General features: G+C 38.2%; 1 protein-coding gene across 9 annotated transcripts in view; it reads left to right on the forward strand.

Moving 5' to 3' along the window:
- Positions 1-25,801, forward strand: part of L3mbtl3 (L3MBTL histone methyl-lysine binding protein 3) — a 129,842-nt gene that overhangs the window by 80,872 nt on the left and 23,169 nt on the right. For all 9 annotated transcript variants that reach the window (XM_029560971.1, XM_029560973.1, XM_029560970.1 and 6 more), the window contains 3 exons: positions 3,964-4,078; positions 5,667-5,769; positions 14,544-14,693. In XM_029560971.1, coding sequence (XP_029416831.1) covers positions 3,964-4,078; positions 5,667-5,769; positions 14,544-14,693 — 368 coding nt within the window. The remainder of the gene's footprint in view (positions 1-3,963; positions 4,079-5,666; positions 5,770-14,543; positions 14,694-25,801) is intronic.

Consider the following 25,801-nt stretch of genomic DNA (forward strand, 5'->3'; position numbering starts at 1 on the left):
AGTTACATAAGAACTTTTTAGTCTGGAGCATAAAAAAAATTAACCATCATATGACTGCTAGTAATATGAAGCATCTCAGTTCTTCTAAAGAGCAGTTTGGCATCAGAATATTAGAACATTGTTTATCCTGTAATTCAAGAATTTCAGTCCTTGTTGTTTAGGGGAGTAACAGGAAGGAATGTACAAAGATAAAGGTTCAAAGGGAGATACAGCCACACAGGCTATATAGCATTAAACACCAAGAACGACCACCATCACTATGGGCGGAACAAATTACATCTGTGGAAGGTTAACACTGGATAGTTCAGAAAGATATAGCATTGGCAAATAAAATATTTAGGTTGAGTATATATATAATATTTGCATTTTTTCAGAAAAACAAATTCCTAATGACTTCTGTAAAGAAATATACCAAAATAATGGCAAACATTAGGTTTTTTGAAAGTCAATTCTTCTTTTTAAATTTATTTTTAATTTTTATGGTATGAGTGTTTTTCCCACATGTATTTGTAAATGCACCTATGAGTGCAGTGCTTGTGGAAGCCAGAAGAGAACATTATCTCCTGGAACTGGAGTTACAGGCGTTGTTAGCCACCATGTGGGTGCTGAGAACTGAACCATCCTCTGCAAGAGCAGCCAGTGCTCTTAACTACTGAGCCTTCTCTCCAGCCCCAAACATTAAGTTTTGTTTTTTTTTTTTTTTTTTTTTAATTTTGCCTGTGTGAGAATTTAGGTCAAGAGAATGAGATACTCTAAAATGAGTAATTTTATTAGTTAATAGGAAAAGTTTAGACTAGATCTCATCCATTCACTAGTAGCTGAAATTTCTTTCTTATGTAACATCCTGCTCAGTCCTTGAACCCCAAAAAGGACCTGGCTGTGGCTGTTATGATGGAAGATTACCTTTGCCTAACTTTTAAAATGAATGTCCCAAGCTGAACTCAAACTACTATGCAGCTATCTTGCTTCTAAGCTCTTCAAAGGGTCAGTTAACAGGGACAGTGACTCCATATCAGATTCAACAGAGGGTTTGGAAAACAAAAAGCATCCAGCGGTAGGAACTTTCTAAAACTTTGTGTGATGATGTAGCAGGAAAGATCATTTCTCTTTCTCCAGAAGGAAGAAAAGGTAGTAAAATAGAGCTTCACACTTGTTTCTGAAGGATAAAGCCAATTCAAAGTTAAATAAAATTAACTTTAAAGTTACATAATACTTAACATCGTGAGCTTACTGCAGTAAAAAATTACAAATTATTCTTAACTGATGCTTTGAAGACAAGTGACCAGGTGCCTTCACTCTTATCTTCCTGTTTTTGGCAGCAGGACATAAAACAGTGCTGTTGCATCCTCAAGTCTCAGCAGCCTCCTTCAGTTGTTGCATGTGACAACTTGTCTCCAATTTTTAAAAACATTATCTGTACTCTGTTAATTCTCAGTCTAATTATATATATATAATTTTTTCCCTATTGTAGTTCCAGATTTAGTTCTTGTCATCAGTTTTTATCTTTGTCTGTATTATTATTAGGACTATATAGGTCTTGTTCATTGCCAAGTTAGTCTTCCCTGAAGTCAATAATTTCTTCATACTTTGTTCTTTTGAATTTTCTATCTTATTAGACTTTTACAACTGGTGCAGTAGTTCTGTTGAGTCAAAGGTACGTGTATCTTTCAGCAGTCTCCCTCACTCTTGAACTCCTCACCCACAGTTCTGCTGAGTGGGCACCCTCAGTCTGGCCCACAATATACATACAGAGACTCCTTTGTGCTGACACACTAGGCTGTATTTAATTTTCCTGAAAAATCACAAAGTATAACACATTTAGTTTTTTGTGGTGTACTCTTGTCTTGCTGTGAAACATGTCTTTTTGTATTGTCCTAAGAAAGGGTGTTTGAGGAGCATGGTTTTGATCATTTGGTATAGGAAAATGCATGCTGGCTTTACCTTGACTGATCTTGTAACTAGGTGAGCACTCTAAAGAGAACACTTCCCCTCAGTACAGCCATTGTTCTGCTTGTCTCTCTGTCCATCCCACACCTGGAGTTTTCACACCCAGATTCTGCTTGGTCTCTTTGGGCCATGTGCTTTTTATCTCTGGAGTTCTGGACACTGTCTGTCCCTGATGGTCTCTCATGCTTTTTGGTTATGTGACTTTCTGTGAAGGTCTTTCTCTTAGACTGAGCCCTCATGCTTTTCTGCTGTTGAACTTTGTGTCCTGCAGTCTCTGAAATAGTCTCCTGTTTTTTTCTTTAAGAGCTTCCTTTTTCTGCTTTCTTGATGAAAGTCCTGCTACTCTAATTTTGACTACTGGGCTGATTTGCTTGTTTTCTTATGCATCTTTGAATTTTTTTAAATTCTATTTGCTTGGAAATACCTACTCTTATTTTCCAAACTTTTTTGATTGTACAAAAACTGATTTTTAGACTGAAGAAGATGGATTATTTCAAACGTATGTGTGTGTGCGTGCGTGCGTGCGTGTGCGCGTGTGTGTAGTTTTAATAATTGCATACTGTTTTTCCTACAAATGCACCATAATTTATTTAACCAGTTTCCTGAAGGTGGACAGGCTAGTTAATGTCCATTTGTTTTCTATTGCTAACAATGAGTTATGGCGATAATCAAGTCGAAGGTATTACATTTTAAAGATTGATTGCTTTTGCCAAATAGCTCTCCAGAAGTATCTGACTATTAACACCCTGTCAACAATCTGTGGCAGTTCTTTTTATTCTTCTACTTCCAGCTATAGGCATCAACAAAATGTGAATATTTTTGGCAGGCTGATCAGAGAATTGCTCATCTTGTGCTTTTAATTTGTAGCCTTTTAGTTGTAAGTGAAACTATTTGCATATATACCAACCGTTTATAACATTTATTTTCCTGATGATGAGCAATTTTTATGTATTTGCTGTCTTTCTGTTGTGGTTTTCATCTTTCTCTATTGATAATATGAGGCTTAATAAGGAAGAAAGCCTTCTCACTTATGTAGTAAGTGTGTTTGTTTGGGTCTTTCATCTTGCATATAGAAATATTTACCACTCTGAAGCTTTAAATTTTTATGTAATCAAATTGATCAATCTTGTCTTTTATTGGTTTGAGTTTGGTCTCTTGCCTTGAATATATACGTGTGTGTGTGTGTGTGTGTGTGTGTGTGTGTGTGTGTGTTGGGATTTATCAGCTTGAGAATAGTTACTGCTTTGTAAAAATTAATTTATATTTATCAGATAAATCTAATTGTCAAACTTGATTTTAAAGTAAAATACATGAAAGTATTCCAGTACCTTTTGCTGTAAAAGATAATAAATATATACACACCTAAAAGTAGGTAGCTGATACCTAGTAATATTCACTAAAAGACCAACTGCCCTTTCCTTTGGTGATAGTAAAGATGTCAGTCCTGACCACTTTATAATTATCTTTAAGAGGTACTATAATTACTTAGAAGAAAGACTTTAAAAAATGCTTTAGTGCAGGGATATTTTGTACATTTACTTTGGATATGTTTCTAGCAGGGCAGTATACTTTTATTTAAAAAGAAGCCTTTTTATTTTTAAATCCCTACTTTGTGTCTACTTCAAAGGTCTTTCTCTTCACTCTTCTTATCTCCCCTTCCTCCCCTCCCTGATTTTTAAATTACCTCAGCAGTGTTTATGCGTGTTTGATTTGCTTGCATGAAGGTGTTATAACATGGTTCCTGTACTCAAACTGCTCCTAGCATTGAAGGATATGCACAATGTACTTGTGGAACTCTTGTCCCCAGATGTGCTTTTGGTAAGGCAGTTATTGATTTTTAGATAATTTGAAGGTTTCTTTTATCTCAAAGTATGAGTGAAGTCTTTTAAAACAATTGAAATGATTTACTGGGCAGTAAATATACGGTGTAAATTAGAGGTGAATGCAAAAATGTTCATGCTGTGGACAGAAATTTTACAGTGGGAATTTTTATGATTCTGTCTCTCTGTTATCTAGGTTCACTTTGATGGCTGGAGTAGTACCTATGACTACTGGATAGATGCTGATTCTCCTGATATTCATCCTGTAGGCTGGTGTTCCAAAACTGGACATCCTCTTCAGCCTCCCCTGAGTAAGAGACTCATTGATAACTTGACACGTTTTCATTTTCTTGAATGATGTGCTTAATTTTGTCTCTTTTTTTCCTTTTCTCTCTATTGTATATTACCTCTATAATCCTCTTAACTATATTTTTAATTGCTACCAGCACAAAAGTATAAAAGAAAATCAATCATATTATCTGAAGCAATAAAGTATGTTGCAGTCTTATTTAGAAACAATCAATTTTTTTAAAAATTAGTTTTAAAAGATAATTTGTCAGACTTAAAATTTCAGTATCCTAATAATGACTTTATACTATAGCCTTAAAAATGCTACCATTGAGAGAAACTTGAAAATATATAAATATATACCTTTAATCTATAGTTATTGCAATAAAAGTTCTAATTCAATTCAATAAAATATACACAGGGAACTTATATCATAATCTCAGTGTTGGAGAATATATACCATATCTTGTAGGAAAAATATGGGAAATACAGTATTCTATAGTTAAATTTTTGTCTTTTCTATTTATTTTTCTTTTATGTGTATGAGTGTTTTACTTCCATATATGTAAGTGCACCACATGTATGCAGTGCTCACTGAAGTCAGAGAAGGGCTGTCAGATCACTTAGAACTGAAGTTATAGATAGTTGTGAGCTGCCATGTGGGTGCTGGGAACCTAACCCAGGTACTCTTCAGGAGCAGCCAGTGCTTTTAGCTGCTGTGCCATTTCTCTAGCCCCTATAGTTGGGTTTTAAAAAACATTAGTGTTTTTTCCCTATATAGTAAGTAGTTTTACTTATGGGAGCTACAAACAAACTATGAGGGCATAACAATATACATACATATTTCTGATTGCAGTAGATCTAAAATAAAAGAAAATAGAAGCAAATATGGGCTAAAGAAATTATGGCATATTATAGAGTACCTATGACAACAAAAGCTTAAAAAATAATCAATATTGTAAAATATTTAAGACAGTGTAAAAACCAGAGGAGAGTATTTCAGGTACACATCTATATTGTGCCTGTTAATGTAGCAAAATAAAAATCTGCAGACTACATACATGCATAGAAAAGTTGTGCATATGCATGCTAGAGCCACATCTAGGAGGGCATGCACCTGCACTGGTGTGGTCAGGATGAGGGAGAGTCTGAATGAAGAAGGCCACTGGTGTTTGTGCTGGTACTGCAGGTAGCTCTAGCAGATTCAGCGTGGTGCTCCTATTCCATACTACACTATGTAGGATTTGAAGTTCTCACATTGAATGTTCTAATGCAATTTGTTGTTTGATAAAACTCTTTCAGATGTTCTCATCAATTCATATTTAAATATCACCATTGTCTGACATTTTAAAAGAAGGTTAAGTTGAAGTTTACCATTTCAGTATAGTAGAAATATAAATTGTGAGACAGAGTCATGGAGAAAAATCTTTAAAGCTAGAGATGTTTCAGATATTTTTAAGCTTTGTAAGAGCTACTTTTTTTCTGTAGGTGTGCATTGATTCAGACCTTTTCTTTCCCTCCCTGTTCTGACCCTACACACTTAAATCTTATAGCCTTCTGTTCAACTTTTTGTGCTCTTTTTCTTTTTCTTTTTCTTTTGCTTTTTTATAGGCCCTATAGAATTAATGGAACCATCAGAAACTGGGGGATGTCCAACTCTGGGATGTAAGGGGATCGGCCATTTTAAAAAATCAAGGCACCTAGGCCCACAGAGGTATGTGCTTGCTGCTTCTCACATGGGGACTTTATACATGGTTGTACTTTATACATGTATACTTTATACATGTAGCCTGGTCATGAATGTAGATGTTTTCCTTCTATAAGAAATAGATGTAAACTAATTTTATATTCAGAGCCATAAGAAATGTGGTTACCATGGTGACTGTAAAAATGGAGGATATAAGCTAAAGTTAAATCTTCCTGAGAGAACACACATTTACTGTTTAAAATAGATTTACTTTAGTTATTTGGCTTTTCTGGGCAGCTTGGCTAGTTTTACAGATCCATAGATTCTAAATATGGTTGACCAAATAATGGCAGACCCCTGTTGAATTATATAGCAGAATAGTATGTGATGGGTGACTTTAACAGTTTGAATAATGAGAGATGAGATCATTATAGCTTAGCAGCGAACATCACAGAGCAAATATCATCAAATGTAAGAATGTAATGGTCAAAAAGGGTTTTTTTTAATATTTTATTATTTTTATTTTATGTGTATGAGTGTATTGCCTGCATGTATGTAAGTGCACCCATGTCATATAATGCCCAAGGAACTCAGAAGAAGGCATCAGATTCCCCTGGAACTGGAGTTATGGGCAGTTGTTAGCCTGCATTGAGCTGCATTGTGGGATCTGGGAATTGAACCCAGTTCCTCTGCAAGAGCAGCCACTGCTCTTAACCACTGAGCTACCTATACAACCCCAGAAAAGGGGGTTTTTTAAATATTTTTTTCACTTATCCCTAAGTAACTTAGAAACCAAATCTCTAATTACAACTAGATGTTCAGGTGATTTGGGAATCTTTGTAGACATTTTAAAAATGCTACTGAAATGTTCATAAATTCCTGTCACTTAATAGGACTTTTAAGGAACAAAAGCATCACCCATTTAAGTATGTATTAAAATGGTAATAATTCTCAGTATAAATGATTTCTCATTTGCCTAATTTGAACAAGTCATGAATCTGGTTCTTTAAAAAAATTCTGAAATTTTAGGCTGGACAGATGGCCCAGCAGGTAAAGGCACTTTTCACCAAGCCTGACATTCCTGAGTTCGATCCCCAGGACTGACATGATGGAAGGAGAGAACTGAACCTTGAAAGTTGTTGTCTGTCTTCTGTGTGAATACACACACACACTTTTTTTTTTAGTTTCTTAAGTTTTAGTGAATATTTTTCTAAAAAAGAATTAATAGGAATTGTAAAATTGGTGTATTATTTCACCTGAATATAGTTTCTTCTTCATCTCTGTAGCCAAGAGTCCTGCCTGTCTTCTTCACACCAGTCCTCACCACATTTATTTATTATGTATGTGGGGAGGGGAGGGGGTGCAGGTAGAGTTCGCATGTGGAAGTCAGAGGCAGCTTGAGGGCTTGGTTAGTTCTCTCCTTCCACATCTAGACCCAGGGATAGAACCCAGGTGGTCAGGCACTCTTGCTGACCTCTGTTTCTTTCTTCTTTTTTTTTTTTTTTTAATGAGGTTTAATAATATGTTCCTGAATAAAAAAAATCTGTGCACAAACAGATTATCCCATTTGTAAATACCCATTTAAAAATCCTGTGTCACTTGTATGGTTGCAAACCAGAGTTACAGCATTAATTTAAACTGTATTGAGAATGCTACATCTTAGAAGTTACTCTATATGCCACATGAAGGCAGCTGGATTGCTTTTCAGCCAACCAACTGATAAGTCTAAATGCAAGAAAAAGTTCATGAGCATACAAAATCTCCAATGTATATTCACAAACTCTTTGGTTCAGCAAATATTTTGGAAGAGCAGTTTCTTCAGTAACCGCGTGTAACATTTATTGAGCATTTATTTACTTTGTGTTAATGATTTCTCTAGTTGCTTAACATGTATCAGATAGTTTTCAGAACAACTCTCTGCGATAGGAACTGTTATTTTCCTATAGCATGTGGTGAGACCATTGTGACTAGGAATTTTAGTAATTCGTCTTCCTTAACGAAGTGAAGGGGGAGCTCAGGGGTCTGGTCTTGACCTCTGCTCCCTCACTGCCTCTCATGACACTGCTTCATGAATTGGCTCATACATTTCTCAGGCTCATACATTTCTAGAAGTACAGAATTTGGTTAAAATACAGAATACAAAATATAGCCAAAATGAGGATCTTTGGCTTGTCTACCTCTCTACTGTACAGTCCTATGATGTTCATTAGACTAGAGGCAGTTTGCTCAAATCATGAAAAAAAAAAAAAGAAATTTAAAAATTAGGTGAATGCTGACAGTATGTTGTTGGGATACAGTTGAATATTTACAAGTTATCTATGACTTTCTAGAAGGAAACCCCCCTTATAGCACTGTGCATAAGCTTATCAGCAGTGCTTTAGGTCCAAGTAGGAAAATCTGTCTATGGCAGCAAGGTCTGTGGTGACAGTCATGTCCCTTTCCAGTCACTTGGCCACTTGTCATGACAGCCTTTCCCCCAAGTTCCCACTTCCTATAGTTAGTGCTTTCTTTGGGACATTTCCTTATGGATTGCACACAACAAGCAGTCATACTAGAAGGGAGAAATTATGGGAAAATTTGCAGAATGCAGAAATGTGGTAGGTTAACTCAGAGCAGTTGGGACCAACTAGAGAACTCATTTTCTTAGAGTGGCAGAAATGTATCTTATAAAAGAAATGAAACTTGAGGAAGAAGCTGTCTTCGCTTCCTTGTGCTACAGGGCATAGCTAGTGGGTTCTTTGCCTTGTACAGAATTGGCAGGCTGTATCCCTGGACAGAGGAATGAAATTAACACAACCAGTGGCAGGTTCCAGGTTCTGCTATCCACCCTTCCTAGACTGTACACAGGTTTTCTTTACTCCCTGAGCATTCTGTCCTATTTACAATGCTCTATGCTGCCTCTCTGGCAGGATATTAATCCTTAACAGGCCCAACCTGTTTTCCATTTTATTAGTATACTGTGGACTAGCTTGCTGCATCATGACTGTTCTTTGGAAGGTTCATTTCGCTGGCACTTATTTCTGTCCTTGCTAAGAATGCTGTCTTTAGGAAAACATAATGAGAAAATTCCTTTTGGATTAATTTACTGAAAAATGGAATAAATCAAAACATACACTCTTTGCTTAGATAACAAAGAAAGTTGCCCTTTTAGGAAGAATAGTCAGTTTTATAAACACATAAGCAAAAGACTGTGTTTTGACTAGCATTTGCTGTTACTGTCTCTGAAGATTACAAATTGTGTTTGATATAAAAAATGTTAGGAGCAGCATGTGCATCTCAGTAATGAAGTTTGAAGATGTGACCTTTTTCTAATGTTGAAATATGATCAGTGAGAATGGGATGCGGTGTGATGTTCTCATCTCTAGGGATCTTCAGTATCCAGCTTGCTGAATTCTCTCTAGAAGAGAGTTCGAGTGGGAATTAAATTCATGGACAAATGGCCATTCTCTTGTTTGGTTCATTTGGCTTACTGACATGTCAGAGAATTGGAGTTAACCTAACCCTTGGGGTTAAAATTGAGTTAAACTTAATAAAAGTATATATTCTGTTACCTAGGGCCTTTGGAAGTATCTTTTGTATGTAAATTTGACCAAACAAGAAAATGTGACGAGTATTCCCACCAACCTCTGAAGAATATTTATGAGCTCCATGGAGTGTTTCACAAATTAGAAATTGGGGGTGCATGTCTGCAAAGTGGTATTCATTTAGCATCCATCCACCAAGCCTTCACATACTGCTGGGTGCCTGCTTTGGGCCCCCTGGCTTAGGTGGCTATACAGAAAGACCCCTTATCTCTAAGGAGGCGGAAGTGAGCAGCACTAGGGGAAGCATCAGCTGCTTCTAGGGGGAGCGGAGCCCTTATAAAATATTTTATGGAGCTTTTAATACTACTATTTATTTTTGCTGATGTTCTTTTACACAGTAGAGGTTAAATACCACTTCTTTGTCAGGTGCTTGTAATTTCTAAGATGTGTTGATAATTGTCTGTCCCAGCCAGTGTTCTAAGGACTTATGTATATGGTCTTATTGAGTCTTCACAGCAAGTTTATGAATTGGGCATGTTTCTTGATGATAAGAAAAGGTTTGGACGACTAAATTCCCTGGATGTTACATTGCTGGAAGCAGAATTTTATCCATCCCAGAATAATCTCATGTCTGCTCTTCTCTGTGAGGCTCTGGCACAGAGCATTCACCTGATATAGCCTGTCTTATGTGTGTGTCACTACATTGCTTCAGCATCTTTTCTGTTTTGTGGCATCTCCTTTCATCATCACCTCCAGCTTCAGGGACCAGCTGGCATACCTCTCTACATAGTAGGAGTAAGAATGGGAGTTTTCTCAGAGTTCAAAGGAAGAGAGAAGTGTAGTGTAAATCTGTGCTGTCTACTCCTACTCCAGGGCTCCCTCTGTAGATAGCTTTACTCATTAGGATATTTCTCTAGAAGGCTGAGGTTGTTTCTCTACTTGCATTTGAGAGTTTGGAATCCCTCCCTGGCTCAGGCCATCTGTTTTCAAAAGGGAGTATTTAGACAAGTTTCCTTCTGGCCAGTATCTTGCCTTTCTCTGAACTAAGTTCTTCCTTTATTCATCAAAAAAGGTGAAGGGCTGTTCTCATAGAGCATATAATGTAGCTGTCTGCACTGTAATTGTGGTATTTCACTGGAGACCCAGGCCATCCTCGATTCCTGAAAGGGGTCCTTTTGTTGGAGGTTGGTGTATGTATGCCCTCCATATTTGATGTCATTCCGAGGTAAATGCACACATTGTGGTTCACACCTTGTGAAGCCAGAAGCTTAAGGGTAAGTGAAATTGTAACTGTGGGTACTCTGCTCTAGAACTAGTTACATACTGCCTGTGAAAAGAAGCCAAACTATTGGCTTTTTCTTCTGTTGCCAAAAGATTAGGTAGATAAATTATAATTAAAAATATACACTATAGGGAACAAACCTAGAATGACATGAAAGATGACTGAGTCTGAGGCTAGGATAATTGAGTTCAAGGACACCAGGAGGAGCTGATTATATGTATTTTTAGTGGTTTTAGAGAGATTCACTGCAGGTGATGAACTTGGCTTTAAGCATTTCTGTTATGAGGTGACCCTCAAACATCTGAATAGTAATTTTCAGTGGAACATGGATCGGCATTAGAGAAGGTGGCTTCCCCTGAGGCAGCCACAAAGCAGTGCAGCAAGTTTTGGGAATGACTTTTATTAATGGACATAATCTGGACTAATGACTTTTAATTAACCCCAGCAAAACCATGTGCTCTTGGGTCTGATAACCAGGGTGTCTCCTAGGCAACCTGATTTTGGTATGCCACCCTAACAAATAATGAATGAATGTGGGTATGCTTGAGAGTTGACATATTGTGCGGCAAGCAGTGCATGCACTCTTGGACACAGTTGAGATTGGGAAAGGATACATGACCTTGGATGAAAGAGATACTGGGGATGAAAAGACGATGGTCTTCTAAGATTAAGACTGGAGCTGAACCTGAACTTGTACTTCCCCAATTAAGCTGGAGAAATCATTTTGAATAAATTGTGGGTATGGCCTGGGAGGTGACAGTTGGAGAAACAGGGTTCCAGAGTCCATTGGCACAGGGTAAAGGGAAAAGAGAAAGAGATAACCCATTCTAATAGGTAGCTAGGGTACCTAGTATCCAATATGTTTGGGTCCACTCTTAAAAATTTGAATCCATCTATTTGTTCAGGTGATTATGATGTTGATGTAATAAATGTCATGGTAAGTTTCCTTCCTTAGTAGGTACAGGGTGAGCTGAAAACCCAAACACACCTATGCAATGTTGCCATCTGGGCTTTATATCCTGAGAAGTTGGTGAAGGCAGGTCAAACTTCACATTTGCAGTCTCTGTGTAATTGAAGATATTTCAGGGCCTCAGAGTGATGGGCAGACCAAGATGAGTGGTACATGTATGACATCCCAGCAGCCTCATCCTGTGTACATAGTTTCTATGGGAATATGTTTTTGTGTGTCCCGTACCCTGCCCAGACCTCACTGTCTAGCCTTCCTACCAAGTTGTCTGTTGCCCCCTCCCAAATTCTCTTCCCATTCATGTTGGGCTAAATTGCTTTTGGTAGCTTGTGCCCAAGAGCTCTCGGTTAGTATAGATATCCCAAGCAGGATTCCTTGTAGCATATGGAGGTCTGATGTTCTAAATAGAGACTCTAGTTGGTGATAGATTTTACTTCACAGTATTTCTAACTCAGTGAAGTAGTATTCCTGTTCTCAGAGAGATGAGTAAAATAGTGTGCTAATATTGCAGAACAATTTCATTGCTGTGTGACCTCTGGCAAACGGAATTTTTTTTTTTTTTTTTTTTTTTTTTTTTTTTTTTTGGTCTTTTTGAGACAGGGTCTCCCTGTAGCCCCAGCTGTCCTGGAATTCACTATGTAGACCAAGCTGGCCTTGAATTCACAGAGATCCGCCTGCCTCTGCCTCCCAAGTGCTGCGATTAAAGGCGTGTGCCACCACACCACAAACGGCATTTTTACTTAAATGTCTAATAAGCATTCCATAATTATTGATACTGCCAGAAATACACTTCTTACTAGTCATTTTTTTAATGTGTATGAATGTTTTATCTGCATGTATGTGAGTGTACTGTGTGAGTAGTGGCTGTGGAGGCCAGAAGAAGGTATAGGATCCCCTAGATCCCTGGAGTTACGGATGGTTATTAGCCACCATGTAGGTGCTGGGAAATGAACCCAGATGCGGTGCACGAGTGGCCAGTACTCTTAACCACTGACCATCTCTTCAGCCCTCAGCAGTCATTCTTAATCTCAGAAGAAAATATGCTGTCTCTATTACCTCCAGTTCTTTAAGCAACAAACCTGAAAGCTATTTCCATTCCTACATATCACAGACTCTTCTATCCAGACCATCATGGGTTGGTAGAAGATACTGAACATCCTTTACTGTTTCTAATTTCAGTCCCACACCTGCAAGTTACCATCATGTCTTAATTCTTAAAAACTTACCTTGCTGCAGTTTTGTCCTCTTGCTATGTCTCCATAAAGTATCCCATTCTTTTTAAAGTCCCTTATTTGGAGGTCTCTCAGTGGCTTCAAATTGAACCAAAAGTAGAAATATGAACTCGTGGCTCTGATCTGCTGGACTATGCATACTTCCTTCCCTTCCCTGTATCTCCTGGTTCCTGTCACTTGCACACTCTAGCCAAGCTAGCCTTGCTCTCCCTCCCTTTGCTGCTGTACACTCCCCTAAGTTTGGGGAGCTGCTGTTAGCACCTTCATTCTGACCTGTAAGGATCGTTTCAAGTCCTCTTCAGGGAGGCCTCACTGCCTATCAGAGCATCCTCATGCCCTCCCTTATGCCATACCGCTTTACTTTCTTCATGGAATATATTCTAGTGTTGTCTAACTTATTTGTGGGATTGAGCATTGCCCATCCCCCCTAGACTGTCACTCATTGAAGCCAGGGATCTTGTCTCCTCACTTTCTACTTTCTTCCCAATGCCTAGAAACATAATAGATGCTTGAAAGGTACTTGCTGATAGTGAGATCATAAATACTGAAATTACTTATCATTTTAAGCTATAGTGTATCATATGAAATGTCTTTTTCTAGGATGTTGAAAAGATTAGAATAGTGTATATAAGCATAGCAAAGTGCTTACCATATAGTAAATGCTCCATAAATATTTCTGTCAGTTGTTTTTTGTTATCATTGAGTTAACAGTATATAAATTTATATGAATACATGGTCAAACGTTCCTACTTTTGCTTAAGGTACTATTTAGAGTGCTTAATGAAGTTTGCACATTTGCCTACAAGACATCTGTGATGAACTTTATAGGTCATTCCTAAAATTACCAGGGAGCAACTTCAAACTCTTACCTCCTCCCCTCAGGAAGATGTCTCAAACTCTTGGTAGAAAATATATATGCACTGTTTGAAAAGTTCCTCTGGGTGATGTCAATATTCTTACTGTCATGGAAACTAAAGGAAAGAACATATAAGACACCAACATGATGTACCTAAGATCCAAACCATTTCCAGATTTAAGCAGGTGTGCTCAAAGCAGAGAGGCAAGATAGGCAGTCAGCTGGAGAACTTTATGCATATTGAAGGCCTGGTGCCTGGATGATCTAGAGACTGGTCTCCAGAGGCCCAGGCCAGGCATCTTATAACTCATGTCAAGTAACAGTGAGCTTGACTTCCTCTGCCTAGGTAACAAGAGCTATCACACATGTGACTTTAGAGTTTAACCTCTTGATGCAAATGGAAGGGAATGGGGGATCATTATCCAGGTTGGCCTGTGATTACTTTTCATATTAAGGCTAGCATTAGCTCCAGAGCATGTGTGTCTTTTCTAGGAAATCAGCTGGGGATACAGTCCTAGAGACAGGAGAGTTTGTGGGAACATTGGAGGATAGTGTTATAAGGGAAATTAAAAATCTGAGACTTTCCTGAGTGCATGCATTTCTTGTGACTGATTGTTCCCAGAGATGTGTACAGGCCACAGCAATAAAAAATACAAGGGCAATCCTGTGCCATTGCTCAGTTCCAAAAATTGTAACAGATTGCTTCTCAGAATCTAGTGCAGATAAATTTTCTATTAAAATGAACTTAAATTATGTTTTAAAGATATATTTCATTACTATATGTTTAATCATGCACACAAACATGCATGCGCACATGTGCACGTGTACACACACATACATATACTTGGTTCAATTTAGAATCTTATATTCACTAACCTCCGATTTTAGTTGAAAGAAGTATGGTCTAATGAGGTCTTCTTTTCTCTTGTTTTAATATTAGTGGTGCCACCTGTCCCTATTCTGAAATCAACTTGAATAAAGACCGCATTTTCCCAGACCGTCTAAGTGGTGAGATGCCTCCATCGAGTCCATCATTTCCAAGAAATAAAAGGACAGACACAAATGAAAGTTCGTCATCTCCTGAAACCAGGTAATTAAGGCACACATTGCTCAGACTTTTTAAAAGCGCTCTGACCGTAAGTTCTCATTGCAGATATTTTATGCTTTCTGGCAGTGTTTTCTTGTGGATTGTTAGAAATGTGTTTGATTTACCCAGATGTGTGCTCCTGGAATCATAGTACCTGGAAGGTAGAGACAGGAGGATCAGGGGTTGAAGGTCATCCTCAGCTGCATAAATTTGAGGCCAGCCTGAGCTACCGGAGACCCTGCCTCAAAAACAAAACCAAGCAACAAGAACAAACCAAAAGCTTACTGTGAAACAATTGTAGAGATTCAGACTTGGAAACTCCCCTTCATCAGATCTAACTCACATTTTCCCAGAAGGTCAAAGTGCTTTCTATCTCCCTGAAGTCCTTAAACCCTTAATGGAAACTCAAAGTAGTAACATCTCAGCTACTCTAGAGGCAGAAGCAAGAGAGTCCTGAAGTTTGACATTAGTCTGCCAACACAGTGGGATATCATCTCAGATAAATAAAGTTTAACCTTCAGTTGGCTGTGACTCAAAGCTGGAAGTGCTGTCTTTAGAGGAGGTAGACAAGAGTCTGCTTTTTTCTCAGTGTGCTTCCCTCTTTAGGAAAACCTGGAACCGGTGACACAGCTGGTAATACTGCGTTCTGAATTGTGTGTGTGTATGTACATTTTAATAATTGGAGTGCATCTTGTTTGATTATGAGGAAAATGATGAGAGGTATTCATGTCTAAGTCTTGGAGGATACTGATTGAGTCACAGTGACCTGCTTCATGCTCAGATCATGCAAGCATCAGGAGTGTAAGGGGCACACTCCTCGTGGTGTAAAGAGGACTTGATATTTTTCGATAGAGAGCCCGAAGCCTTGTTTTGAGGGTCCAGGGTTGTAGAGGGTTTTTTGCTTTAGTTGTAGTTTTTCTTTTTTTCAAAAAAATATTTTATTTATTTATTTTATTTATGTAAGTACAGCCATGTCATGAAATGCTTACAGTCAGAAGAGAGTATTAGATTCCCCTGAAACTGGAATTATGGATGGTTGTTAACCACCGTGTGGCTGCTGGAAATCAAACCCAGGTCCTCTTCAAGAGCAGCTAGTGCTCTGAACTACTGAACCATCTCCTCAACCCCGTTAATTATATTTTTTCAGCTGCCACTTTCTGCATCAGCTTTAGCCTGAGTCATCGTTTTAATATGTAAGACATGAGAAAGAGATAAGATAAAAACTTTACAACTGCGTGTATAGAATTCCATATTTCTTCCCACATAACCAAGATACAGTAAGTCAGTTCCATTTGGGGAAAATCAACAGCATACCACGAGGTTAAAATAAAAATGATTATGCCGGGTTGGAGAAATGGCTCAGTAGGTAAAGTGCTTACTGTGCAAGTACGAAGACCTGATTTCAGCTCCCCAGCACTCATGTAAAAGCCAGGCACACGTCTGTAACCCTAATGCTAGGAAATGGTGACAGGTGTATCCTGGAACTTCCCTGGCTAACCAGTGTAGCAGAACAGCAAGCTCCACATTCAGTGAGAGACCCGTCTCAAAAAATAAGATGAAGAGCAATAGAGGAAGACACTAGACATCTACCCCATATGCACAGGCACATGCGAGCTCACCTCCCACATACATACTACCACCACCACCCCACCCCTACACACAGTTAAAAAAAAAAAAAAGAAAGAAAAAAAGAAAATGATAGGTGTTTGGACAGATAGATGAACAGATGAGAGGGATATGACTAAACCACAGTGGGTGAACTTGCACTGTGGAGTGTCTGGGGACACTGACGACACAGTGGGCCTTAATACCCAGGACAGAGTATATGGGGGTATATAGACAGAGTATATAGTTCCCAATGGGGGGGACTATGGGAGAGTGCTGGTGCAGACGAAGGATTATGAACTTTCTGCTTAATTAAAAATTTAATTCCTTAAATCCTAGAGGTAGTAAATTATCTCATGTTCATTAAAAGCTTGTATGATTCCTGGCAGAAAAACAAAATTTTTGTGAAAATAAATTATTATAAATATTTTTAAAAACTTTTATTGGTGCTGTGCCAGCTTTTATGCAAGAATAGTTCTTATTTCTTCTAGACATTTTCCTCAAATGTTACTTTCCTGAGTAAATAGTGATGCAAACCTTTTCCTGATTAGTTCTTTCCTACTGACAGTTCAGAAGACACAAGACAATGAGGGGCAGTAAAACGTTGGATGTAGAAAGTTGAACTGAGCTTTCTCCAACTTTCCCCTCCCCTCAGCTGTTACCCTTTTCTCTGTCCTGTCTGAGCTCTTGCTCTAGCTCTTCCCACCATGGGAAGTGGCGTAACAGAGTAAGTGCGTACATAGACACTGCTGAGACCAAGTCTTGGCTTCCCTACATGCTATGTATATGACCTTTGATTAGTCACCTTTTGCTTTGAATCTATTGCTTGTGAGGATGATATGAGGGGAAAAGTAGAAGTGGAAAGTGATTAGAATGATAATTAATAAGCATAAAGCCCTCACTAAATGTTAGTTTTTATAAGCATTGCTGAAGAGTAGATTACTTATTTGTTTCATAGTCCTGACTGAGTGTCCTTTACCCAAAATGCTTGGACATCAGTGTTTCAAATTTGAAATTTAAAGAAAAATGTTATCTTAGCCTAGACTTTACAAATTGGACATTCCTAACCTGAACTGCTCCAAAATCACTCAAGAAATTTCTAGTTTGGGTATATTTTGGATTCTGGGTTAGAAATGTTCAACCTGTAGGCTATTCTTTCTAAGAGCACAAGCACGGCTTGGCAATTTCTATGGTACTGGTTTGCAACTAGATGCTCTTCATAGTGTCCAGTCAAGTTCTCGTCTCTTCCAGTAAAAATCGTTCATCTTACACACTAGCAAATTACCTGTCTATTCTTCTTAATTTATAAGAATTTGGCTGCCATTCTCTACTATTTTAATGCACTTTTTCACAACAAGAGATAATTTATACTCCAGAGGAAAGCACGAGATAGGGATTTGGTTGCAAATGGTTTACTTGGGAGGTAAAGAAAGCATTGTTAAGCAAGTGGGACTGAGGTGAAGGGAAGGCAGTCAGAAGCTGCTTACTTATCACACCAGTTACCACTGTGGGCAACATGGCACAAACCTGCTGTGAGTACTCCTGGATATGTATAAACCTCACATCTCAGAGCCAGCCTCACATACAGATGATGGAGTAGAACTAGTCACGCACCAGTTCCTTTCTGAGTCCTACAAGAGAGCAGTGCAGCTGAAGCAAGTGGACATCAGGCCTGAGTGTGCTGAAGTGGTAGCTAGTGCTCAGGCTCTATATCAGTAGTAACCACTATGCCATTCCATTACCCATTCACCTGTTCCAAATGCCAGAAAGGTGCCTAAATGAGTGATGTGCTGATAATTGGTTTTGGTCCAGGAGCTACTCTGACACATCCAAAGATAAATGAACAGTACAAATTACAGTATATCCTTTTCATACCATAGCAATATTTTAGGTGCCACCTTTTGACATAGGCCCATGGGCGATTAGTGTTCCATGGAGAGACTGTCCAAACTGGGCTTCTTGTCAAATCCCCTACAGTGTCTATAAAATTTCGATTTAGAGACTTGAACCAACTCACTAGAATCTTCTAGGCTAGAGCCTTGGAGTCTTCATCATAAAAAATTCCCCTGAGAGTATAATATCTACTCCACTACTCAAAACTTTGAGTGGTGGGGCTGGAGAGATGGCTTAGTAGTTAAGAACACTGGCTGTTCTTGTAGAAGACCCGGGTTCGAATCCCAGTACCCACATGGCAGCTAACAGCTGTCTGTAACTCCAGTTCCAGGGGATCTGACAGCGTCTTCTATTCTCCATGGGCATTGCACAACACAGGTGCACTTACTTACATGCAGGCATAACACTCATACATATAAAATAAAAATAATAAAATATTTAAAAAAAAACTTTGAGTGGCTTCCCATTATTTCATATTGAGACCTTAATTCCTAATGTGACTCACACAGAGCCTTAGCCAGACTCTTTCCTCAACCAAATGTTTAAGCTGTTCTTAGTCCTCAGATGTCCCTTTGTGCTTAGAGGCTCTCTCCATCTTTCTGCTAACTTCTCATCCTTCAGGTCACTGCCCTTTCCTCTGAGAAGCCTTGTCTGATCTTGCAGCCTGTGAATCAAGGCCCTCATTTTGTGTTTTCATATCTTCTGATGTTGTGAATCTTTAAAGTGCTTCCTCAGAGCCTGTGTACTTTGCTTGATAAGTTCCATCAAAGTAGAGGCCACACTTATATTTCTGTCTTGATTTTCCCTCAGCAAGGAACATACTACCTTGCATCCATTAAGGGTGCAAATGCTTCTTCAAAGGAGACATGCCACTTACATGACTTAAGAGGCAATTGCTATGTAGCTTACTCTTTGCTCACATAAAATTCCTACATTTTCAACTCCATATGAAGACCACACCATATGTCTAAGGTGTGATTACTAAGTGAGATAGATTCTGCAAATACATACCTGTACTCTGATAAATTAGAGTAAGACTTCTTTACTTGTTAAACTTCCTAGCCTGCATAGATTGGTAAAATACCGTAGAAGGAACAACATTGTATGGCAAACCAAGGACATGGATGAGACTGCCTCAAAAGGTGCCAGGACCACTATCCTAGAGCTCTTGTTCCTGGGATTAAGGTCTTTTTGTCAGTGTTCTGAATGTGTGAACCTGTTTTCCTGTAGATACTGGCCAAATAGGTGTGAGCCAATCCCTAGACCATTGTAGAGAAATAGAGTCCATGAAGTCCTTGTCTACATACCCATTCATCCCATCTGTCAGAGCGTAGAGAGCATCAGCTGTGCATAGAGCTTGCTGTGAGGTGGCATCCTCACTTTGGATAGCACAGCTCATCACTACCCTCTTGTTGCCCCTGACTACAAGATGGCACCTTAAAAATATTTTTAATTTATTTTTATTATTTATTTGATGTGTTATGAGTGTTATGGCTGCATGTATGTAACATGCAATGCCCATGAAGGCCAGAAGAGAGCATTAGATCCCTTGGAACTAGAGTTTCAGATTGTTACCCACCATGTGGGTGCTGGGAACCAAACCTGGGTCATCTGCAAGAGCAACCAATACTCTTAACCACTGAGCCAAGATAATAGTCCCCAAGATGACAGCTTTTTCTAGGGACTGATAGCATGATCTCTAAGAGCGTCTGTGTATATTTTTCTGTGTCTTAATTAAACTTGGGTCCTGAGCTTTGATTTGCATCTGAATCATAGGGGATGCTTATTTAAAATGTGGCTTTTGAGGCACCACAGTCAGAACACTCATTTAGGAAATGGCAGGTGAGTTCCAGGAATCCTGCATAACAAGTACTCCCAGGTGACAGGAGCCACGTGATCTCTGCATTGGGCTTTGGGAATGACTATTGCTTGTAAATACTTATAGGACTGCGGATATTGGGTATCCACCACATGTAGTCTTATTCTCATGAAGTCTGTCTGCATCTCTTTGTGCTTGTGTTCCAAATTAGGTGCTATGTCTATTAAAAAAGCACTTAATGTTTTAAGCCCTCATATTGTCTAAGCTACTTAGATATAATGACAGAAACAATAACACACTTTTAAAATGCCTAGCAGTTAGTTGCTTGTATTACCTTGTAAGGCAAGTGACCACTGCTAAATTTAATTGAATGAAACAATCCTGTCTATGCAGTTCATTTTAGGCTATTAAGATAGATTTTCAGAGGACTGAAGAGATGGCTTAGCAGGTAAGAGCACTGGTTGCTCTTACAGAAGATCTGGGTTCAGTTCCTAGCACCCACATAGCAGGTGTCAATCATCCATATCTCCATTTCTAGGGGATCCAACACCCTTGTCTGGATTCTGTGGGTGCCACTTACATACATGCAGGCAAAACATACATATAAAACAAAGTGTTTTTTAAAGATGGATTTTCAGGGACTGGAGAGATGGCTCATCGGTTAAGAACACTGTTCTTGTAGAAGACCCGGGTTCGATTCCCAGTACCCACATGGCAGCTAACAACTGTCCCATAACTCTAGTTCCAGGGGATCTGACAGCTACTTCTGCCCCCCACGGGCATTGCATGAAATGGGTGTGCTTTACCTACATGCAAGCACTATACTCATACATATAAAATTTTTTTAAAAAACTTTTTAAAAAAGATGGATTTTCAGTAGTAGGACCAGTCATCTCTGAGAATCACATAGTAAGAATTGGTGCAAGAATTGCTATTAATCTGATTTATATTTTTCACATGAATTCAGCTTTCCCAATTATACCAAAAACCTGTCTATGCCCTATTAAAAAGAGGAAGAAGTGAGCTAACATAAAATATGAATCTGCAAGTATATTTATCTATGTACTTTGCAAAACTATCATACCAAGCAGAATAGAGTTAATTTAGAATGAAAGTTCTAAATTATTGCAAAAGTTTATCAGCAGTCTCTAGGGATTGAGATTTTCAGGTCCTTGGGGCCTGGTGTGGACATTTAGAGAGTCATTTTTTTTCTGGAAGGTGTCCCCTGGCTTTCCAGATCCTCCTTCCTCTCAATGGGCTGCCAGGTATGAATTAGGAGTTGTGGGATTTTAAAGCATTCCAGCTCTTAGGAATCTGAATCTGCTCTGTGTAGCTGTTTGTATGCACCAGCGGGAGGCTCAGTTTGAGTTAAACACTCACAGTTCTGATGCCAACCACTGGGGCACCAAGGCAACCACTGAAAGTGTAAGAAAAAGATGAGTGTTATTGTTAGATGTCTGTGAAGTGTTGGAGCAGTATTGTAACAAGATCTAATATTATTTCTTTGAATATCACTAATTCCTATTTGGGAGACATCTCCATTGGAGCAGAAAAGCAGTGACATCTGTTCTCTTTTCTACAACAAACAAGAGGCATGGGCGTACCCTGTTATAAGCCATCATCTCTTCCAGAGCCCATCTTTTTTGGGTAGAGCTCTCATTTTATGGAAGGATTGATTAATTGTTGAATTGAGGGGGTTTTTTTTGAGGATTTTTCTTTGGTGTCTTGATGATATCTACTTGATACAATCATTTTCCTTTTATTATGCCCCCCTCACTAACATATGTTCCATATACTAAATAATAATTTTGTATAGAATTAGGAGTTAGTATTTTATTTTTAATCACTAGACAAAGAATAAACTATGTTTACCTCTTCCAGATCATGTTTGTGAAGCCGTGGTTAAGTATAATACTACTAAGGTACCTACAAAGCAATTTAATTTTAAAAATTCCTTATTTGAATGTGAACCTATAGACATGTTTAATCCACTGGTTTCAGTTGCCTTCTTCTCTAAGTCCCTTGAAGGGGGTGACTGCCTTCATCTGAGACTTTCCAAACTTCATTTGTAGGAAGCATTTTGGAGGCAGGTTTAAAACGTCATATTAAAATTTAACCCCTGAGATTCTTGATCTCTGATCTTTTTGTCTGTGAATTTCTTCAGCCAAGAATTTAAAAGCATGTTGGAGGTTCATACAAAGAGATATCTTTTTCACATTGAAATAGTGAGACTACAGTTTTTATAGGCACCTAACCCATAGACATAGTTCTATCTACATTTCATATTCTCCTGTCTCTTTCCATGCTGGATTTAGAGAGTTGGCTAAAATTAATACATCCCTGGACAGAGGCAAAATAACTTATTGTTTAATGTTTTTTCAATATTGTTCTCAGTAGTCTGGGCCTAGCTAAAATGTAATTGGTCAGGAATTGTTTTTAAGTGGAAAATAAATGCTCTGGAGGAAATCAATTGTATCTCTTCAGATGCTGCCCTGTTCCTAGGCACTTACCCTTCTTGTTTGTTTCCCTAATATTTACCACAGGCATAATTAAAGTAAGACAGTAAGACATCTAAATTGTGACACATAATTACAGAGAAAGAGAATACTGACTCACAATATACTTCTGCAGCTAAGTGGGCTCTACCATCTTAATTCAAAGCCAAATGAATTTTCTTAAGATTTTGTTGTGATTGTATTTCAGTTTCAGTTAAACAAATGTTATAAGCTAATTCTTAAAAATCTCAACTCTTAAGAGAAATTTCCACTTTCAGGGCACTTTTCTGAGTGCTTCTTCCTCCTCATTACGTTTCACTCTAGGTGGGTGGCATGCTGGGCTTTCATCCCATCCTGTATCTTGGTTATGGGCTATACAGCTAGTCAAGCAAGACCTAGCGTCTAACCCAAGGTCTGGCTATCTGGCTATAGGAATCATGACTCCAAAATCTGCTTTAATGCTTGAAGAAAACAGCTTGCCTAAATGCGTATTTTTTTTCTTAACATGTAGAGAATTGGTAAATAATGAAAGGCATCATATGCCATGTTCCCACCTATCTTACTGGCCCTGTGCTAAGCCCTTTCTATGTATTATTTTATTCAGCACTCAAAATGCTACATTAGGATTGATTATCCTAATGATTATTGATTATCAATGATGCAACTGAGAATTTGGGAAGTTTTCATAACTTGCTGCCAAAGTTCATGCAGAATTCATGAGTAGCAGAGTTGACGTTTGAACCAGGCTGCTTCCCTCTAAGGACCACACTTGTGACCACTGTTGTTAGGTGCTTTGTCCACTTAAGATTCACACTTATGCCAAAACAGCTTGGGCCTCCTGCCTAAGTGAGACTGTTGACAAGGAGAGTGTTTCCCAAGGAGACTGCATCAAGAAACTTTTGTGTCAAGTAGTAGTGTGATACTAAAATACAGTATAAAATATTTCCGGTTATTTTTAAATCTGTCAAGAAGCATATCCTGTACCGGGCTTCAAAGAGCAGTATAATATCGCAGAGTTTTCAATTTGTAGTATAGTCAGGTTTTGTCTGTAATTAGAAGACTGTAGGTAGAATAACTTTTAGCCAAGGAAGTTGAAATTCTAGAACAAAGATTTCATTTTATATAGAGGAAGAAATCCATTATAGTACCTATTGAACCACAGTTAGGGTAGTGAAGTTTCTAACTCCATTGAAGTGTGGAATATGGTTGCCAAATTGAGGAAACAGTTTTTTTTAAATAAAATACAAAATAATTAAGAGCATGTACTCAGATTCTTCACTCCTAATCTTCTTAAGGAAGGACAGTTTGAAAATAAATTTATGGCACAAGAAGCATGTTCCCTTTGACTTATAACAAGGATACGTACTATACGTCGGAGAAATACAGGCATGAGCACTGAAGATTGATTGGTTCTCAATATGAATTTTGATGTCAGGAAGACCTTTTTATACCTGCCTGTGTAAATGTGGGCTTAACATCCTTATGTTTCCATGTACATAATACCAGACTTTGCATCAACAATTGCTATAAAGTACTGAACCTGCGAATTGCTCAGCCTGTGTTCAGCTTGCAGTGTATTTTTAAAAATGCTGACCTGCTAGCCTTGATCTTTTTCATGGGTCTAGATGTGCTCAGTTAAGCTCTGCTCACCTGTGGTTCTGTTCACCCGTTTGCCTCACAGCACTGTAATAAACTGTACGTTGACCATTGGACCCTTTCACCCCCTGCTCTCTAGACAAAGGAATCAGCATGTGGACCACAAGAAGACTTGTCACATATTTTAAGGAATTTGCACAATCAGTTAAGGAGAAATGAATCACTCAGTAAACATTGCATGCCAGAGTCCTTCATCTGAATTGTGTTTGTAAACATAAATACCCATATTTACATATTCTCAGTTTTCTCTGAGTCTAACTTAATGAAAATCATGAGTTTTACACCTGGGAATACAAACACTGATCATGTTTCTATAAGAAAAACAATGTATGAATGTCTAGCTTCTGTTTCATGTTTCTCTTGGAGAACATTTTGGCAGATTTGGGCATAAAAGAACTTTTTGAGCCAAAAGTGTTAACTTTACTTTTCTGTCTTTGTTCTCTCCAGAAAGTGGGGTTTTCCTTACATTTCAGGAAATAAATAATTGACATTGCATTTGATATAAGAATACAAAGGAGTTTTTCTTATGTTTAACTCTTACATCTTAATGAAACTTACTTTGAAGAATAATTGTGCTTTATTAAAACCACAAGAGGGTAACTGTTAGTATCAGTGATATTTCTGGTCATGAAAACACAGGCACACACAGAAAAGTCTGAGACTTGGTTTTAGCTTTTGGTCTTTTTTTCTTTTGATTCTGAAGAAAACTAATTTTAAATTATTTCACTACATTATGTGACTCATCTTTATTAATATAGCAACCACCAAGGTACTTTTTTTTCATTAACCACAGTACTAGATTAGAATTTGTAGACTCAAAAGCATGCTATTTCTGGCTTAGTATAAACAAATCCAGAAGTCTGTGCATCAATTTTAGTACGTAACAATTAACAGATACGATTTCATTGGGACTTTTGTTTGGGGGAGTTTTTTTGTCTTTTGTATGTTTGTTTATGTAGTTCCACAGACTGAACCCAGGGCCTTGCACCTGCTAATCAAGCACCCTACCACTGAGCTATATCCCCAGTCTTCTTTGGGTATTTTTCTTCAAGATAGGATCTTAATAAGTTTCCCTTGTTAGGCCTTGAACTTGTGATTCTCCTGCCTTAGCCTCCTGGATAGATAGGATTACAGGCTTGTGCCAGCAGTCTTGGTTACGTCACTGTTTGCAGAGAAGACAAAATTTTCTACCAGCACCTCAAATAATGTCCTTTGTCTAATTACCAGTGACATTCTTATATTGGTAGCTCTACCCCCGTATTCTGTGAATTGAGAACCTCTGTAGCTGTCCAATTGACAAAGTATTGAATTGAACATGCTCGGGATACTCTGAAGTAGAATGGGTTCATTCAGCACTTCATTCAGAGCTTTCTGAACTTCTTGGGGAAATGTTTTCATTGCATAATAACTGATTCTTCCTTATTTGCACTAAGTGCTCAGAGTCTCCAGCATTGTGACAAATTATTTCTAGGATGAACTAAACCAGAAGCTCAGGTACAAATAGTATATCACATGTATTCTTGAAAATAACCTTTCTTAAACATAACGAACATTTATTGCATGCTTCCTCTGATAGCTTCATTGTATTGCATTATTACAGTTTCAAATGGGGAATAAGTTAATGCCTTTGGAAATAAAACTAC

Source organism: Nannospalax galili, unplaced genomic scaffold (genome assembly GCF_000622305.1).
Source record: "Nannospalax galili isolate Female #2095 unplaced genomic scaffold, S.galili_v1.0 scaffold53, whole genome shotgun sequence".
Lineage (NCBI taxonomy): Eukaryota > Metazoa > Chordata > Mammalia > Rodentia > Spalacidae > Nannospalax > Nannospalax galili.